This window comes from Drosophila virilis, chromosome 2 (assembly GCF_030788295.1).
Source record: "Drosophila virilis strain 15010-1051.87 chromosome 2, Dvir_AGI_RSII-ME, whole genome shotgun sequence".
NCBI lineage: Eukaryota > Metazoa > Arthropoda > Insecta > Diptera > Drosophilidae > Drosophila > Drosophila virilis.
This window is the reverse complement of record NC_091544.1, coordinates 22152249-22170579: the sequence shown is the minus strand read 5'-3', so window position 1 is coordinate 22170579 and position 18331 is coordinate 22152249. Positions and strand designations below refer to the sequence as shown.

Sequence of the window (18331 nt, the reverse complement as noted above, 5' to 3'; positions counted from 1 at the left end):
CGCAACGTCGTTCAGTGCGGTTTTGGAGTTCGTAGCGTCTGGTCGTAATCGTGAAGCAGTCTAAAAAAGCACCACTAACAGCAACTCGCCCATAGGCTTGCGTGTGTTTGTGTTTGTGTCGGTGTATGTGTGCCCAACTGTAGCAGTGTGTCTTACTGTGTGCAAGTGCCAGGATCTACGTTAACACAACAAATAAAAATAAAAAAAAAAAAAACGAAACACAAAATCCTAGCAAAACGTCCACTTTTTACACATCGGTCTCCAGCTCCATTGGGAGTTCTAGTTGGCAGCCATGTCAGTAAAGACAGTTAAGGATAAACCGTGGCTGGTGCTTGTTGGCCTATTGGCCGCATTGAGTTGTAAGTAGATTAAGTGTGATTTATGAGTGACAAACGCGTATTGTGATGCAAATGGGGGCTAGCCAAAAAATAAAACTAGATTAGTGCCATGTACACACGTATGCATGTGTGTGTACATATGCCGTATGCATATATGTATGTATCTTTTACTGGCCAGAGGGCGGCCAGACAATGCTACGAATGACACGGCGCAAATATATCATCTTTTGTGTGTGAATGCAAAGTAAGCCAAATGAATATTCAACAGCTGCTAGTCGGTATCTGCCCACGTTTTATGATTGGTGCTAACCGTTGAACTGGCCAGCAATTGACTCGTTGGCAGACTGACCAACTGACTGACTGATTGACTGTCGGACTGACTAACTGCATTAGCATTAACTGACGGCTTAGCATAAATTTATGTGCATGCGTTTCCTTGATACAATTCGGAGACCTCCGATCAGGCGATAGCCTCAATGAAAATACTGTAGTTTATTATTTTTTTTTTTTTTTCAAAGTCGTCGTCGGCTTTTTCCTCTTCTTTTGGATTTTTGTATGCAACGTGAAAGTAGGTCTCTAGGTTGAAGATTGCTTGTTGGGTTTCGCGAATACGACTATGCATGTATCTATGTATATGAACTAGCATCACTATATGTATATCTATTGATTGGCCAAATGCCGCTGGCCGGGCTGCAAATGATTGGCAATTGCCGCAACCAGTTCCAGTTGGGCTTTGATTTGAGCTTGGGGTTGTTTGCTTAACCGCTTGATCACCTGGCACTCTATAGGCTACCATTGCTTGCCTGCCTAATGGCTCCGTCTAACTCTGGCCTAAGCATCATTAATAAGATTTTGCTGTTGTTTTTATTTAACTATTAATTACACCTTTGACATTTTGCATGTGCTCGTAGTTCAAGTCGGCTCGAAGGCTGGGCTTGTTTCATAAGCAATGTATCTAGTCGTGGGCATTGCAACTGAGAGTTAAAGGCCCAAGTCTTATGAGAATTAAATTGGCAGATAAACTGGACCATTATTATTATTAAGATTCGTAGAAGCAGACACTTTCATTCAATTAAGTGCGAATAGTGTGCCGAAACAGTAGCCGAGATTCTTGTTTTAAGACAGGAAAGACTTGTCGGCGACTTGCAAAATTTGGAGCAGCAACTGCCATGGCCACGAATCGATCGTGGGCACCACAAATACAACAACAACAAAATGTTTACCGAAACCCCATAACCAAATCGAGTCGCGTTTAAAACTGCAGGCCATGGAGGCCGCCCAAAGTAGTTGGCCTGATAGTGGCAACAAGACCCAAACGTGTTTATAGCCCCTGCAAGCAATAATAATAATAAAAAAATAAAAAACTTTATTGAATTTTAGCAACAACAACAGCAACTGCTATCGCTTTGTTGTCCAAAATGGTCAAATTGCTCAAATAGCCTCCGAAGGTAAAATTGGAAGTGATATTCGGGCACTCGCGCATACAATTTGCGAATAAGCTGCAAAAGATTCACATTACTTATAAATAGAATCAGCCCAAAAATTGAACCAAAATAGGAGACGCAATTCTTTTTGGCCTTTGTTATTGTTTTTGTTTTTTTCCACTTAGCACACCGGCCATTAATATCTGTCTGGTTGAAACTCTTTGAAATTGCCGTGAATGCATAATTCAGTTGTTCTGTTTTGTTTAAACAAATAACAGATATAAAAGATCTGTGTTACACGCATCACAAACTCTGCTTAGCCCAAACTCCATTGTTAGTGTGGAACTTTATTTGGCATGAAGCGAAAACTTCCTGTACCCTATCAAGTTTATGACTAACATCATTAGAGCAGCATATACTATATAGTAATCATCATAAAAGCCAACGCAGGCAGCCATAAGAAGCCATCAGAATCGAAAACAAACAAAAGTCTGATGTGATGTGGTTTGATCTGTTCTGTTCTCCTCTTCTCTGTTCTGTTCTGTTCTGTTCTGGCCTGGTCAACATTAATTTGCCATCCATGAATATGATGTGCTTATTGCTGTTGTAGAACTCAAAATTGCTGTTAATATGTAAATTTGATGCGAATAATTAAGTGGCTGCTAAGTGTTGCCAGAGAATTGTCTATTTATTACTTTATTATTTTTTCGCTTTAGTTAGCTCGCGTGAGTCGAGAGCTGAAGCCGACTCAAGTTCGTTGCCTAAGTCTTTTGTTTTTTGTTTGCCTAACATTCGCGGATTTGCTTTTGTTTTTGTTTTCTCGTTAAAAAAAATATAAAATAAAAACAGCACTGCAGCATTGCTGTGATGCCGCCTACCCATATTACGGAACAAAGATTGGCTCTCTGACACGACTGCATCATGGCGTTTCCGGCGACGTGTATGCCGTAGACTCCCGTACCATATTCATCAAGAAGTTCAACTATGATGGCGAAGCGCCCGCCGCTTATTTTTATGTAGGCAACACCGCGCGACCAAGCAACGAGGGTGCCGCTCGCCTAAGAGACGAGCGAGGAGGTACCGCTGCACTGACGCGTCGCTATCGCAACAAGGACATTACCCTGTCATTGCCGGAAGGCAAGACGCTCCGAGACGTCAAATGGTTTTCGGTGTGGTGCGATGAGTTTGCTGTCAACTTCGGCGATGTCGCAATACCGAGCACTTTGGATTTTCCACGTCCGCAAAAGATCAGCGCGCTGAGAGGTGTACACGGAGTGTCCTCCGATAATATTGTCATTGTGGATGCACAGACGCTCTTGGTACCCAACTTTAGCTACGACGGGGAGGCGCCAGGTGAGTAATGGCAGCAATAATGGCTTAATAAAGGGCATTGCATCGATGGAACCTGATTTCACTTTACAGACGCCAAGTTCTGGGTAGGTCGTGGGCAGCGTCCCTCCGCCGAGGGTCTCCGCATACCTGATGAGAACGGAAAAGAGAATCCCCTGCGTCGCTATGATCGAAAGACAATAGTTTTAACGCTGCCCGAAGATCTGACCATCTTCGATATAGGACACTTTGGCGTCTGGTGTGAGGCATTCACCGTTGACTTTGGCCATGTGCGCCTACCGGAGGGTCTCAATGTGCCGCCCTCGCTGAAAATGCTGGGCATCAGTCCTCAGGTAAAGAAGCCGTTAAATCTAATACTAAGCGAGCTGCAGCCCTGATTGCCATAGGCACTTGCCAAGCATTTGATGTGTGCGTGGAATTTATTTAATATAATATTTGTATTTATTTGTATGCAACATATTTATCAAGAGCATTCGAGTTGCTTTTAAATTATTAGACTCTAAGTGTGCATTTTTTTATAAACTATTTAAATCAATTCACGAATTTGATGTATAAAATATATGTGCAGCACATTTTTATATACAATAATCAATTGGCCGTCTTATGTATTTTGTTGACTTGAAAAACTTTTGCTTTGTCTTTTTGAATTGAGCGCCTATACAAAATGAAATGTGTGCAATATTTTCTTTTGGGTACATCCAACAGTTGCCCCAACCCGACCTGCCCTTACCCTACCCAACCCACACAACCAACACACATACACATACAGACATACATATTTTACAAATAAATACAATGTACATGCGCCAATCCCCTGAACCATAATAATTTAACCTTTTTTTTGCTTCGTGCTTTTCAGAAGCCCCTTACCAACCCAACCACAAACATTTTCATTTTGTATATGCTTCATAAAACGATGTAATCAGATAAAAATTGTGATATTTAAAAAAAAAAACGAAAAGCAAAATTTTTGAATACAGCAAAAAACAATAAGACTCTATTTCGGACACTAAATTTTGTTTTGGCAAGCGCTGATTATTTACCCAACTCCGAAAACTAATGCTAATCCTAATCCTTATCCTATACCTAATTCATTTCACACCTGCACACTCATTTCACTATGCTCCAATGCCTATCGACAATTCAAAAGCAAAATAATTCTCTTACAGTCCAAACTCAACTGTGAGGTGCTCTACGATGATCTGGCCTTTGAAGTCCGCTGGGCAGTGGCCGGTGAGAGCATCGTTGTACAACTGGTTGCCAAATTGGGTAAGTCGCTAGCGCAAAGCTATGCGGAAATACTTGTGATTACCTTTATTTCGAACTTGACACTCTCCCAAATGTTAATTCAATCTAATGGCAAAAAAAGAGCTTGCCGCAAAATGACAAGCAAATGCTTAGCGCTTCGTGAACTGCTTAAATCAAGGCATTAACAAAGTGACAGATAAATTAAGTTTGATTTGCAAGCTCGCAATCTTCGAGTCTCTAATATGTTGTTAAACAAATTAGAGCAAATTCTGTAAAAAGTTGCTATTTTGAATGGTCATGCTAATCAACTTTTTATTTATTTTATTTTATTTTGCTAAATGATTTTAAGTACGTCAAAATATATTTATCGTTAAATAATTTCAAGACCTGCAAAATTAAACATTGACTTTCCATTAAATTCAAATCGAATCTATCCCTAACTTGACCAAATTGAACTTTTCCAAACTTAACTATGTTCTATATGAACATAATATTATCAATATCAAACAATTATATGGGAAGGATCTGCCGAAACTTATATATCGACAATTTTTGAGTCTAATCGGAATGCTGAATCAAATTGCTACTATAGAAACAATCATGATTGTAAGCGAGATTTCAAACTGTTCTTTAGTCTCTTTCTTTTTCTTTTTTGTTGCTATGCCTTGAGACATTGTCATTCATAACAAATTGTGTAACCCTATGTTATTAATCTTTTTAATCCACTTGGAAGTCAAAAACCCAAAAATCAGATTTTGCACCAAGCCCTGAATGAAGGTCTTGGCTAGGTTAAGAATAGTTGACTTCATCCGATTAATGATGCTTTGACATTTCACCGAGTACAGTTAATAAAGGAGTATCCACACTCAGCAATAGCACTCATCGAAGTCAAAACAACAAAAATCCAGTTAGCAGCCAAATTGACCGATCAGCGGCAGCATAGTTAGTAGAATAACAAGTTGCAAAATATGACGACTGGTTTATTGCGCAACCAACGCACGGAGCACGGGGGCAATTAATGGCCATGCCGAAGTGGATGCTGCCGTTGCCGTTGGCGCGCATCTGCATTCAGCATTCTGCACACACAATCTTGGAGCATGACCATCTACGAGTGTAATTTTTTTAGTGGCACGCGTTGAATGCTACTGGTCTTGAGTCTTGCGTGTGGCAGTGGTTGCGACGTTGCGACGGGCAGTTTGGAACCGCTAAGAATGCCAGCAGGAATTTTCACCTGGAATCTAGCAACCGGTTGGTTAGGCACTCATTTAAGAGCATGTTGTCCGGCCTCCAGAAATGGGGCGAGCAACTTTCGTTGATTGCGATCCCAATAGCTATGAATTTCTGAGAATGCCACTCCCCTTTTTGATTATCCACAGAACCCAACAATTATATGTCCTTTGGCATCTCACCGAACAAGAACATAAGCCAAATGATTGGAGCCGATGCCGCTGTAGCCTGGGTGGATCCCGAGACAGGTAATGGCTTTGCCCAGGATTATTTCCTGGAGGGCAAGGCTCAGTGTTCAGGTGGTCGTGGCGCGTGCCCGGACGTCAAGATACAACAAAACACCAACTCCATACGACTGCTCAATGCGGCAATGGTAAATGGTTACTCAATCGTCACATATCAGCGCTCGCTGGCCTCCACTGATAGTTTGGATTTGCCCATCTCAGTGAGCGATGCAGAGTCCGTTGTCTGGGCAATCGGACCCTTGAATGACTACAAGGAAGTTTCTTTCCACACCTATTATAATAAGCATTTGCATCAGATAGAGTTTGGTCGTCAGCCCAAATGGAATTGCCCCTTACCAGAAGGAGCCAAGCCGGGCAGCAGCTCAGACGAGCAGGAGGAAGAAGTTACTCAAATTAGCTCTACTGGCGGTGCGGGATATCCGCCTGCAGGTCGTCCCAACATTGAGCCCGATGAAGAGTTTTATGAGAATCGCCCTCAGGCCTTACAACGTACCACACCTGCACACGCTCCACAAAGACACCAGGAGACGGCTGTGTTAACGCAACGTCGTCCCGTTCCTACACCTAAGCCGGTCAACAGCAATGGCGCCTGGGATATTCCGGCTATACAATGCCATGAGCCCGAAGATGGTGTCTTCTATGCTCAAATGGGCCCGACTGGAGGAAAGCATGGTTATCCTGCCATTACCGGTGAGTGTCCCTGAAGACATATTTTCTTCTAATATATACCATTTTATTGCATATTTATCTTTTCATCTTCTTTAATAGGCCACGTGGGCTGGGGCATATCCTGGTACATTAATGGTTTGCTAATTCCCGAGATTCACGTGGTGAGAGGGAAGACTTACACTTTTGTTGTGGAGGGTGGCAACAATCCGGACATACCCGCCAAGTATCACCCATTCTATATTAGTGATGACCCTGTCGGAGGCTATGAGCACAAGCGTGAGGAGGAAAAAAAGGTGAAACATTGAAGGAAATATAATTGAAAATATACTTCATACTATAAATACTTTCACGTGATCAGGCCGTACGCATCTTCGCTGGTGTTCATCGCTCTAGGTCCGGCCAGGTTACGCCTACTGGCGTGGGACGTTTATGCAACTGGACGCCAGATGTGGACGGACCTCCAGCAGATGATTATCAATCTTTCGGTGCGTACCAGCGCACATTGACACTCAAGTGCGATGTCGGCGAGCCGGGAGTGATCAGCTGGAAACCGGATAGGAATACGCCAGACACTGTTTTCTATCATTGCTTCACTCATCGTTATCTGGGGTGGAAGATACACGTGCACGACTCGTGTGATAGCACTGGTGATGGTATTGGCGCCGCCTCAGAGCGGCACGAGTTACGCGAGCCGGCACCCGTCCGGGAAGACTATGCCGCCGAGTCATCTATTCGCCACGAAACCAAGGTCAGCCCCAACGATAATTTTTTATTGAAGCACCAAACCGATTTGATTAAGAATCACAATATGAATGGAACACCGCCTAAACTGAGTTTTGAAATAACGAAATCTTCGGAAATAACCAAACTGATTTCAGATGGCATCCGCGCTGCTGAGGCTCTCGAGGAGAGCCTACTAAGGAACCAATCGATCGTCGCCGCACCACCGACACACTTAAGAGATAACAGCAACAACGGCAACATTAACGACAATATTGGCTCTAGAATACCATCGAAACCATTGCTGGTGCAAGCCAGACCCGAGATTTTGCATGGCGAAACTCATTCATTGAAATCATCCGCCTCCACTTCATCAGTTCATTCGAAACTGCCCATTTTCGCTGCACCGCAATCACCGCCTGTTCTTGTTAACTCTCATTTGCAACAGCGTTTACAATATCCGCATCTGCACCATGCACACTTCCCATTCCATCCCCCGCATCATTATCATTCTCACAGTGCACTGCAACATCACAATCTAACTAGTAATCTTCCAGCGCTGGCGCAAAAAACAATTAGCCTCTCCGAATATCTACGTCCACCGCAAAATGCTCCGCTTTTTCATCCTGTCAAGTTACCCGGACGTCGACCATATCCTGGCCCTATCAAGAAGGTACCTGCCTCCAGGCCGGTATTGCCACAACAGCATCCTCCACCCGGTGGAATACTTCCACAGTCCTCGTTGATTGTTAATCACTATCGAAAGCCTGTGCCCAGTCTGCTAAAACCCTTTCTGAAGGAAAAGCTGTTTCCCATACAGCCGTTAGCAGCTTCGGTATTATTATTAGGTCAGCCTACTGAACTTGGCGGTATTGGACAAAGAAAGACCGATGCCGGAGATCGTGCTAAAATCAAGTCGAAACCCGTTATTCCGCTACCGGTACCATATGTGGACCTGGAACCTCAAGCATCACTTAAAACCACATCCTATTTTCATACAAATACCAAAGCCGAACAAATGCCAGTTCAGACCACCTCAACTACCATGATTACGCCAATTATCAAACGTCCATTGCCAGACGAGCCATCGCCTCAACAAATTGCCAGCATGCGCCCGGCAATTAATCAAGGATTTAAGCCTGATTCCGTTGTCGTTGAGAGTGGCTTCCGTCCCATTGTGCGCAACGATGGTAATGGCGTACAGCTGCCGCCAGAGCTGATAGACCAGGTGGCTCATAGACGCGAAGATCCTGGAACCGAAATCGATGAAGTCATGGAAACAGATACACTTTTCCTTACCGCACAGCAAGGCAGCGACACCCAGAGCTTTGAGCCCATGTTCATACCGTCTCCGTTGGACAGCACCAATGCGACTATGCTAGCATTAAAAACGGTGCAAGAGGTCGAACCAGTTGCGTCCGCATCGTCGCTGAGATTGCCGTCAGCGGCTATAAAACATGCACTGCCAGCGGCGTCTCAACTAAGGAAGCCATCTCTAGAGGAATTATTTTTTGCTGGCGAGGAGGACGAGCCGGAAAGCGAAGCAGAAGAAGCGGAGGAACGGCTTTCGGCAACAATTCAGCCATCTATAATTGAACCGGAACAAAGCTCCTCAGAAACAATAGTCGCACACGGGAATGATCCAAATTATGACGAAGTAGCCAACCTTTTTGACACATCGGAAGAAGAGGTTCATCTGACCCAGGATACCACAGCTGACGACATACCGGTAGAAACTGACGATAAAGAAGCGCAAGCTGCCGAACGTGTTGATACGTACTACTTGCCACCAGATAATCGAAAAATTCCACATGCCAGCATTCCCAGCGGTGCAGTTTACACCTTTGACGGCAAATCTGTGGTGGATAGCACGCTGGTGCTGCCACCGAAGCTGGATGCACGCGATAGTGGACACTCGCGACACACACATTTTGGGCTTACCCCATTAGAAAAGCTAATACGAACCACTCCACAGTTTGGTGCCTATCGCGGTGAGCTCCCAGAGGATTTCCTTTCCACCACTCAACCAGGTGTGCAACCAGTCACGGACTATTCGAATCTGGTGCCTTTAAGTAGCAGCAACGTGACGTCCACATCAGGCACCGCCAGCACTCTTCATTCGCATTCATCGTCATTACTAACATCGTCATTGCGACCCATTTCAACAAAGTTGCACTTGCTCAAGCCCGATATCAACGATAATAGCACGTAGGGAATTGACAGCACAGGCGCGCAATAGTTTAATTCATTGATTAGATAAGCATTTACAACTGCGAGCAGTTACCAATTGAATTTGTACTCATAACCATATACCATAAAAATACCGTATTAGCTATAGGCACCTCTTTTGTGTTTAAATATTATGAAGCTCTTAATTTTAACCAAACTCATGAATTTTTACACAATTAGCTAAGCTACAACATATGTTTAAATGCATTTTAGTCGTTGTCTATGAAATAAACCATATATATTAAAATATACTTTTACATTTTGCTCGCATCTACGCCTAATTAACAAAAGGCCTTATATATACAGCAGTTACTGGGATTGAATTTAAACACAACTATGTTCATATTTGTTTGTAGTCTGCTGATTACTTTTGCTTAATCCACGACAAACGCGTGTTGACGAATTGTCCTTTACACTACCAGATATCATTTACTTAACGTAAATATCCTTTACGTTTTAAGGGATCAGAATTACTGTAAAACAATTGATAACAAAATGCCTTTTTATTTTCTCATCAAATTTGGCATTGCCTTAATATTTGATACGTTATTTATCGAAAATGAACTATGTTAAGTGGTCCGCAGTAACAGCAACATAACTTTAACGACTCTGTTATTAATTGTATACTTTAAGCCGCTCGTGCAGAACTAATACTTATTTTTTCCGGATTTGCCGTTTATCTTCAAAGCTAGCTACTTTTAGAAAAAAAAACTTGTGTCTGTGCTTTTATTTTTTAACTTTTAAAATATTTGATTTGGTAGAAACAAATAATAGTCGTTATACGAAATGTTAGCAGACAAATTTCGCGCTGTTCTAGAGTTTAACAGTGACGGAAAGTATCATGTATATCGAACTAAATGAACGACTGGGGCAATTCATTAGTTCAATTTAATATATCGTTCAAAAGAACTTATTCCGAATGATTCGATTTCCAATTTACACGTGATACACCATGAGCCAATTTACACATTCAATAAAAGTGCCCACCCAATATAAAGCAACAGCCAAAATATTGAAGGCGGCTATCGAAAAACAAAAATCAATAAAATCCCTTATATTTGAGGAAAAGCATGCGGTAAGCAGTTTAAAACAAACCCAGATTTAAAAGCAGCCAATGAGAACTTCTGTATCTTTTTTTAACAGCGCGTACGAAGCTTGCAGGCAGTTCTAAAACATTACAGTGACAACAGAGGAGCTGTTGACAACGCCATCGAAGAGACTGGGTTACTCAAAGATAATCCAAATTTAGACTCGGCATTAGCCAAAGTGCTTGTCACCGAACTGATTTTCGGACGCGGAGAACTTAACGGGGAAAGCAGACCGGTGCAAACAGTGCGCTTGTATAAGGAGCGATTGCAACAGGCAATAAGCGGTGCAGAATACCAGAAGAAAGGCAGGTGCTCTTACATAGACGTATCTGTAGTCCAAACAGTATTAGTGGCAGACATCTGTTAATTGCCAAAAGACAATGACCAAAAAGTCGAAAAGGCCATCTCCACCAGCTGTGGCACAAATAAAGTCGAGCGTGCAGCTAATAAAGTCGGAAGTTACAACTGAGGAAATGAATTCAGCACAGCCTGAAGAGCAATCGGTGGATAAGAGCTTAGAGGTTTTTCTCTGGCTAATGGCCTATAGCGTGCTAATGTTTACGCTGCCTTTCTTAGGCTTTTATGGTGTGCGCACCTGGCTAGATGAATCATTTCCCGAACTGAGCACTTTTCAAGTGAATTGCTACTCTGTGCTAACAGCTGTTCTAGTTGTCAATGCCATTGTTGCTATGTATGTGCTAAAGGCGGTCCGTGAAAAGGATCCACCTGCGTTGGCAAGTGAGGACCAGGAAGATAAGAAGGAACAGTAGTTTAGTTTAAGATCAGCGTAATAAAAACAAGCTGTAACACTTTTAAATGCTTTTACATTTACTCAAATACACAGAGCCCAATCCACGCTATGTACGCATCAATACCAATCTGCTCAGTATTGCCGATGCCCTGGATTATTTATATGGCGAGGAGTGGCGTCGCAAACAGCTGGCAGCAGACGCCACATACGCTGACTTTTTGGTTGCCATACGCACATTGGAAGAGGATGAGTTCCTGATGGACATTCATGTGGAAGGGGTGTTAATATTCCATTCCAAGTGGAGTCACTACTGGGCCTCGCACGACTATGTTCGCAGCAAAAAGTTCATATTGCAAAACAAGGCCACCTGTTTGGCTGCTGAACTACTAGCACCACCGGTTGGGTCAACTGTATTGGATATGTGTGCAGCTCCAGGCATGAAAACTTTGCATCTTTGCAATGTAATGCAGAACCAAGGCCGCATCTATGCCGTAGAACAATCTAAGGAGCGCTACAAGGCCTTATGCGACATCACCAACGAAGCAGGCTGCCAAATAGTCACGCCCATACTGGGCGATGCTCTAACCATGGGTGAGTAACATAAATTAAACTAAGGTGTGTTTTGCTGACAAAGTTTTCAACTTCTACAGATTCTACAAAATGTCCAGACGTCGAGTACGTTTTAGTAGACCCTAGTTGCTCCGGTAATGGAATGCAAAGCCGCATCAGCGTGTGTGATGAACAGAAGGACGACAAGCGTCTATATAAACTGGCTGGGCTGCAAATCAAGATTTTGTCCCATGCCATGAGCGCTTTTCCAAACGTTAAACGCATTGTCTACTGCACATGCTCCCTTTGGAAGGAGGAGAATGAACAAGTGGTTCAGCGCTGCCTCCAGCTAAATCCTTCATTCAAGCTGCTCAGTTGCAAGAAGGCACTGCGAAATAAGTGGCAAAACGTGGGCGACAAGGAGTACGTCAAAATCGGAAAAAATTGTTTATACTGTCTGCCGGATCATGATCTTACCGATGGCATCTTTTTGGCGATGTTCGAAAAACGCCAAGAAAACGACTGCGAGTAGTCTTAGCGAAAATAGACGGATATAGGTTAACAAATTACTTTATTTGACATTTTGCCATTAAATTCAACTTCAATTTACATGAACATTTTTTGGTAAATGCGAACATTTTAAATACTTTCTTTGCATTTTTATAAAAAAAAATAATAATAATATTCTTATGTGTAGACAAATATCATGATTGATACGTTTTGAAGATAAGATCATTAAATAAATATATAAAAAAGATATATATTGGTAATGAGCGATAATACGAAAATAAAAAAAAAATTAAACATGTAATAAAAATTGGGTTGTTAATCAACTTTTTTATGTCAAAATTTAAAAACTTGTACTGTGAAAAGGTTGCCATCGAAAATATTCATTGCTCTTTTCTTTAGCAAATATTCAAATCATACTCTATCACGATTGGCAGTTCGAAATTCAAAGTCTTTCCATCCAAAATTAATAGATTAATATATATATATAGATATATCAGACCAGTATTGCAGATTATCTGACCGCTAAGATTCTTAGCGTTACCAAAAATGCTGGCACAAATCAACAAGCCAGTTTTGAGACATTTTTATCGGCCCCTACGATTTTACAATTCCGATATTGTAAGTATATTCTCGTAATTGAATTTATGAAACAAACATAATTTTGAAGTTTGAACGTGTGTTTAGTTACTGATTACACTAAACTGACCGAAGTGTTAAAAAAAAATATAATAAAATCGAACGCGCTAGGCGCATAATAATTGCAGCTGATGTTTGACCGATTTAGTGTGGAACGCGCATATATATAACTCTTATATAAACGCTTAAAAAGCTGCCAGAGCTTCTTCCACTTTTAAACTTTCATCTGCTGCTTGTAGTAGTTGCTTTTGGCCAATCGAAATGACTCTGCCTTAATGGCATCCTCCATTGTAACAATGGGTTTCTTGGGACAGTATTTAATGGTGTGCGCCGAGTCGCCGGATGCTCCGCATATGGGGCACACATAAGTGCGAAGCTTGGGACACAACACACGTCCGTACGCGTCGCGCACTGTATGGCTGTTGACCACAGCTTCGGGTTCGTTATTGTTTTCACAGAAAACACAATGCCTAGGCACCTTTTGAGCGCAGAAAACGGAGAGTGATTATATATTTTCGCACGCAAGGAAGTTCATCTACTTACCAGTTCCTTGAACTTGCCACTGTTGTACCGCTTATTCAGTTTGTTATTGCTAATGTTCAAATTACCTACATTTCGCATGTGATCTGGTTGCACGGCCAAGCCCATAGTGTTAATATTGTTTTGGCTAGCAGCTGGCATTGTAAGTCCCATGTTGGCTGCCACATTAGGCATGTAGGACATGGACATGGTTCGCCAAACATGGTTAAGGTGCTCCCGATAGTTGCTGAGATTGATCCAATGGGCAGCAGCCAGTGAAGACGGGAAGGTGGCACCTTCAGCCGTTGCATTCCCCCCAGTACCTGCCGATGAAATAGGGACTTGGCTTGGCAACTGTGACGACTGCGGCGCGACGGAACTATGATTATTGTATTGAAAACAATTGAATTCATCGCTCACATAGCCATTAGCTGCAAAATCCTGCATCGCGTCCTGTGTAGATCCACTGCCTGTGTCTGTTTATGCGGATTTGAATTAATTAGAGCTATTTTACGACTGAATATTAACTTTTTTAACTGATCAGCAGTGAAACATTCGTCCCGGTTTGGAGAGACTTTACTGACTTTTAAGAAAAGCAAAGTTCAATACCCGAAAAATTTCAAATTCTTTTGATCCACTGGTGACTATACCGTTGCCTCTCTATCTATCCCACTTGCACTCACCTGCGTTGCAGGCCGTGAGAAATGCAAACATTTTTAGTGAATGCGCTATCTCGTCCTCTTGGTGATGATTCGCAGCAGCCGCTGAGGCGGCCAATGCCAACTGATGTTGCGCAAAAGCAAGTTGTTGCTGCTGCTGCTGCAGCAGCAGGTGATATTGATACTGGCGCTGCATCAGTAGTGTACTGGCCGCAGTAGAGGCATTCATGTTTACGTGGTTACTGTCCGTCAGCAGGGGAAATTGAGTCGACGACATAGTAGGTTCCGGTGTCAGTGGCGTCGTTGGGGGACTCAAAGTTGCCGATGAGACAGGTGGCGAAATGTTGTGAGAGGCCGTGTCCAAGTACATGTTGAGTCGGCCAAGATCGTGGAAGGACGACATATTGTCCTAAATAGAAATTAATTTATTTTTTTCTTTTTTGTCAAAAGTAACCTTTGACTTTGTAATGGCGTCCACTTACAATTGGTGTATTGCCTTCCAGGCTGCTGCCACTGCGAAACATGACAATGCCAATGACTATGTGTATTGATTGGAATGTAGGATGTACTAAGTGCCGTTATTGCACTTTTCGTTTTGCACCAATTGTTACACGCATAAAACTAAGTTAAAAGTTTTCAAAAATTTGAAGTATTTGTGTGCGCTACTTCTTTGTATTTAATTTTGATTTATGGTGAAACTTAAATTCACTGTGCAAAAATGGCGCGCAAGTACAAAAGAATTTGTCAAATCCCAAAGATCGGCAACTGGCGCCAACTACAAATGCAAATAAGTATGTACATATGTAAGTGAAATGAGAATACGTACTGCGTTCCCATAGCTCAGTTCCTGGAAGTCGGCTAAGCTTGGCCGAGTAACGGTTTGAATCGGCGCAATTCGCTCTCGCAAAGAGTTGCCACATGGTCTCAGAAGCGAATGCCTTAAAGGGAATTGACAAAATAGTAAAACAAAGCAAGCAAGACATACAAATCAATTCATAAAATACATATCATCTGTAGTTTTGGCGACAATCGACCGCCATTACTCCATAATTACGATTGCTGCACAAACACCACCCCATTGATTCCAACAATTTAAAATACGCTGCCGACCACATTCATTGCACAGCACTATACTCGTCGTTTGCCAACACTGCACGCTCAAAACAGCTGATACTCAAATTCTGATACGTGCGTGTTTCAGAGTGCGAATTACATAAATTTGGTACGATTGACGTGAGTTCGCTAAGCATTTATCACATAGCGAGTGTCCGGCTGAAAATCATCGTAGCAGCAGCACCTGTCACCATGGTAGGTTCATACATTTTAGGTAGGCGCAGCTATTGGAACTAATTTTCCCATGTGACTGATTCGAGGTTAAACTTGGCCCATGCACATCCCAGTTAATCTATATGCCCACTTCTTATTCTTTGCAGTACAAACTGGCCGCCTTAGCGCGCGAGCGCGCCTGCTTCATTACGTATCAGTTAGCGAGTTACAACCTGCAACAACAGCCGGTAAGTATTAATGTAATTCACATCTAGACACATATACAAATGCATATGTTTTCTATTTGTGCGCGGAATAGCAACGTTTATATAGCTCTCCCGGACGTCGGCCCGGCTTTTTTTCACAATTCATTGACAATGTGAGGAGTGAAATGGATAAGAACAAGGAGATGAAAGATAGCATAAAAAAGTTTCGCGAAGAGGCACAAAAACTTGAGCAATCGGATGCCTTGAAGTCGGCGCGGCAAAAGTTCAACATTGTTGAATCGGAAGCGCAAAAGTCGTCTAACATATTGAAGGAGCAGTTGGGCGCCATCAAGGAAAAAGTGGGTGATGTTATTGACGATGCTTCCAAATCGGACTTGGCCAAAAAGGTATCGGAGGAGCTTTCCAAAACGGCAAAGGGCGTTAGTGATACCATAACGGACACTAGCGGTAAACTTGGCCAGTCTGGAGCTTTCCAAGCAATCTCTGATACAACGAAACTAATTAAAAAAGAAATGAATGAAACGAGTATAGAAAATCGCGTATATTGCTCGCCGGTTAGGCTGCGAAAACGTGTCCAAGTGGATATGTCCGATAGCACGCGTGTTGTGGAGGCAAACACCGAGGCATTAGGTAAGCGGTATGTTCCTATCGGCTTAAGTAATAAATAACCATTTATTTTTAGGATTGGAGCTACATAAAGACTCCAAATTCTATCAGTCTTGGGAGAATTTCAAAAATAACAACACGTATGTGAACAAAGTTCTCGACTGGAAAGTGAAGTACGATGAATCGGAAAATCCTGTAATTAGAGCCTCCCGTCTGCTCACCGACAAGGTGTCCGATGTAATGGGCGGTCTATTTTCTAAAACAGAGCTGTCCGAGACGATGACTGAACTGGTCAAAATCGATCCCAACTTTGATCAGAAGGAGTTTTTATATGACTGCGAAAAGGACATTATACCGAATGTCTTAGAGGCCATAGTGCGAGGCGATTTGGAAATCCTAAAGGATTGGTGCTTTGAAAGTACCTACAACATAATTGCCACACCCATAATGCAAGCGAAAAAGTCTGGCCTGTATCTGGACTCCAAGATCCTGGACATTGAGAACATCGAGCTCGCCATGGGAAAAGTCATGGAGCAGGGGCCAGTTCTAATAATCACGTTCCAGGCGCAGCAGATCATGTGCGTACGCGACCAGAAGGCTCAAGTTGTCGAAGGCAATCCCGACAAGGTGATGCGTGTTCATTACGTGTGGGTGCTTTGCCGCGATCGCAACGAACTCAATCCCAAGGCTGCCTGGCGGTTGATGGAGCTATCAGCCAATAGCCAGGAGCAATTTGTTTAAACGTGCTGCACACAATTTACCTCTAAGCAGTTTAAGTTTCTCATCAATCCCAGACACTACACACCAACGACAGACACATCTACAAACCCGTAGCAGTTGGTTTTAAATGTGTGCAAAAGTTTCGCTCTTATATTACTTCGATGGTTTTGTCAGCTGCTAGTCGCGTGCGTTTGTTAAGCGAGCCGGAGCTGCTGGTCAGTTTCCTATTTTATCTGTGATGCAGTAGATTACTGGCTCGACTGTGCATCTAGCGCGTGGCTCTGGCGGACCACGGTCATCGTCGGCTACGCTTCACCCTGACCGCCCATTCATGGCGCTATATATGTTGTATATTTTAACCTATCTTGTAAGCTGTATATGAACCTGTGAGCTTGGGTGCTCAGAGTGCGGCGTGGCCGGCGGCGCTCGGAGGCCGCAAGTGTTTGGCCCAAATTTAAATGAAGCTAAAAGTGCAAGCAATTAGTAATTCTTAAGTTAAATTGTTGAGTATAGGAGATTTGTTACGTATTTTAAGGCCAGTTTAAGCACCCGTTTGGCTTAGGCATAAATTCACTGTACCGAATAGCTGAAACTAAAAAGCCACATATACAAAACCCACACAACAATTTGTAAAACCAAAACGCTACACAAATGACGTCTAGCATAAAATAATAAAATACCTTTACATAAAAAACAAAAATGGTATCCACTTCATTATTAGTTTAGATTTATATCTGTGTAGAAAAAGAAAACTGTTTTTTCTCGAAATTACAAGAAACACACAATATTTAAACATTCATTTTGCGAACGAATCTTCCTATAGTGCTCTATTAAGAGCTTTGGCTATAATTTAAAAGGTATCTTAACACAAAAGTTCTTCATAGAGGGTCTTAATTTTCGACCAATCTCCCCTACTGCAGATATTTGATATAGTTCTTTAATGCTGATAGCATATTAACTATATGTATGTATGTATGATCACAGTAAAAATAATACACTGAGCTAAAAACGTAATACATTTAATAATGAGGACCCGTTTTATCAAAAAATAATAAATAAATAAATTTCCCAATTTTCGACTAATAAAGTTAGGTCGATGTCTAAGAACTACATCCTATACCGATAAAGGGCATATTGTGCACAACATTTTATTGAAACCCATGGATTGTAACAAGAACAACAACCAAAAAGAGTTAGTTTCAGTACAAACAGCAAGCCAGTAGGTAAAATACGAACTGGTTTACGAAAGCAAAATATGTAAGTTCTCTTAGTCATTCGTTTTGATGCCCGTTAACTTTGAACTTGACGAAAGCTCTATCTACCTCTCAAAAGCTTGAACACTACTCACAT

At 42.2% G+C, this 18331-nt stretch overlaps 4 protein-coding genes across 7 annotated transcripts; 3 read left to right on the top strand and 1 right to left on the bottom strand.

Annotated features, from left to right (window-relative positions):
* On the top strand, window positions 1-9703 carry Skel (DM13 and DOMON_DOH domain-containing protein skeletor). 2 transcript variants are annotated; one of them, XM_015171880.3, is made up of 8 exons: window positions 2-359; window positions 2612-3115; window positions 3185-3444; window positions 4282-4381; window positions 5737-6522; window positions 6601-6794; window positions 6860-7249; window positions 7380-7516. In XM_015171880.3, the coding sequence occupies exons 1-8, from the start codon at window positions 293-295 to the stop codon at window positions 7419-7421; spliced, it is 2343 nt and encodes a 780-aa protein (XP_015027366.2). In that variant the 5' UTR covers window positions 2-292; the 3' UTR covers window positions 7422-7516. The 2 variants fall into 2 exon arrangements, with proteins under 2 accessions (XP_070063130.1, XP_015027366.2); XM_070207029.1 differs by having other exon boundaries at window positions 1-359; window positions 6860-9703.
* Window positions 9704-10366: 663 nt separating this feature from the next.
* On the top strand, window positions 10367-12655 carry Nsun5 (Nop2/Sun-like domain containing protein 5). The gene is made up of 4 exons (XM_002053038.4): window positions 10367-10525; window positions 10594-10843; window positions 11383-11880; window positions 11940-12655. Exons 1-4 carry the CDS (start codon window positions 10403-10405, stop codon window positions 12368-12370), a joined length of 1302 nt encoding a protein of 433 aa, XP_002053074.1. The 5' UTR covers window positions 10367-10402; the 3' UTR covers window positions 12371-12655.
* On the bottom strand, window positions 12393-14980 carry nanos. Of its 2 annotated transcripts, XM_015171768.3 has the most exons (5): window positions 14645-14980; window positions 14187-14571; window positions 13924-13979; window positions 13528-13866; window positions 12393-13462 (listed from the first exon to the last, which is right to left on the bottom strand). In XM_015171768.3, exons 1-5 carry the CDS (start codon window positions 14684-14686, stop codon window positions 13199-13201), a joined length of 1086 nt encoding a protein of 361 aa, XP_015027254.1. In that variant the 5' UTR covers window positions 14687-14980; the 3' UTR covers window positions 12393-13198. The 2 variants fall into 2 exon arrangements, with proteins under 2 accessions (XP_015027254.1, XP_002053075.1); XM_002053039.4 differs by having other exon boundaries at window positions 13528-13979.
* On the top strand, window positions 12702-17681 carry LOC6629714 (mitochondrial import inner membrane translocase subunit TIM44). 2 transcript variants are annotated; one of them, XM_015171881.3, is made up of 4 exons: window positions 12702-12966; window positions 15596-15676; window positions 15748-16285; window positions 16338-17681. In XM_015171881.3, the coding sequence occupies exons 1-4, from the start codon at window positions 12895-12897 to the stop codon at window positions 17000-17002; spliced, it is 1356 nt and encodes a 451-aa protein (XP_015027367.1). In that variant the 5' UTR covers window positions 12702-12894; the 3' UTR covers window positions 17003-17681. The 2 variants fall into 2 exon arrangements, with proteins under 2 accessions (XP_015027367.1, XP_002053076.1); XM_002053040.4 differs by lacking the exon at window positions 12702-12966 and adding an exon at window positions 15158-15470.
* Window positions 17682-18331: the final 650 nt, after the last annotated feature.

Coding starts and splice junctions, on each gene's coding strand:
- LOC6629714 (XM_015171881.3), top strand. CDS start 12,895: ATGCTGGCACAAATCAACAAGCCAGTTTTGAGACATTTTTATCGGCCC. Junction 15,677..15,747: donor ACAACCTGCAACAACAGCCG/GTAAGTATTAAT, acceptor TGCGCGGAATAG/CAACGTTTATATAGCTCTCC. Junction 16,286..16,337: donor GGCAAACACCGAGGCATTAG/GTAAGCGGTATG, acceptor ATTTATTTTTAG/GATTGGAGCTACATAAAGAC.
- Nsun5 (XM_002053038.4), top strand. CDS start 10,403: ATGAGCCAATTTACACATTCAATAAAAGTGCCCACCCAATATAAAGCA. Junction 10,844..11,382: donor TGCAGAATACCAGAAGAAAG/GCAGGTGCTCTT, acceptor TCAAATACACAG/AGCCCAATCCACGCTATGTA. Junction 11,881..11,939: donor GGGCGATGCTCTAACCATGG/GTGAGTAACATA, acceptor CAACTTCTACAG/ATTCTACAAAATGTCCAGAC.
- nanos (XM_002053039.4), bottom strand. CDS start 14,686: ATGTTTCGCAGTGGCAGCAGCCTGGAAGGCAATACACCAATT. Junction 14,572..14,644: donor TGGAAGGCAATACACCAATT/GTAAGTGGACGC, acceptor ATTTCTATTTAG/GACAATATGTCGTCCTTCCA. Junction 13,980..14,186: donor TCTCACGGCCTGCAACGCAG/GTGAGTGCAAGT, acceptor CCGCATAAACAG/ACACAGGCAGTGGATCTACA.
- Skel (XM_070207029.1), top strand. CDS start 293: ATGTCAGTAAAGACAGTTAAGGATAAACCGTGGCTGGTGCTTGTTGGC. Junction 360..2,611: donor CCTATTGGCCGCATTGAGTT/GTAAGTAGATTA, acceptor AAATAAAAACAG/CACTGCAGCATTGCTGTGAT. Junction 3,445..4,281: donor TGCTGGGCATCAGTCCTCAG/GTAAAGAAGCCG, acceptor ATTCTCTTACAG/TCCAAACTCAACTGTGAGGT.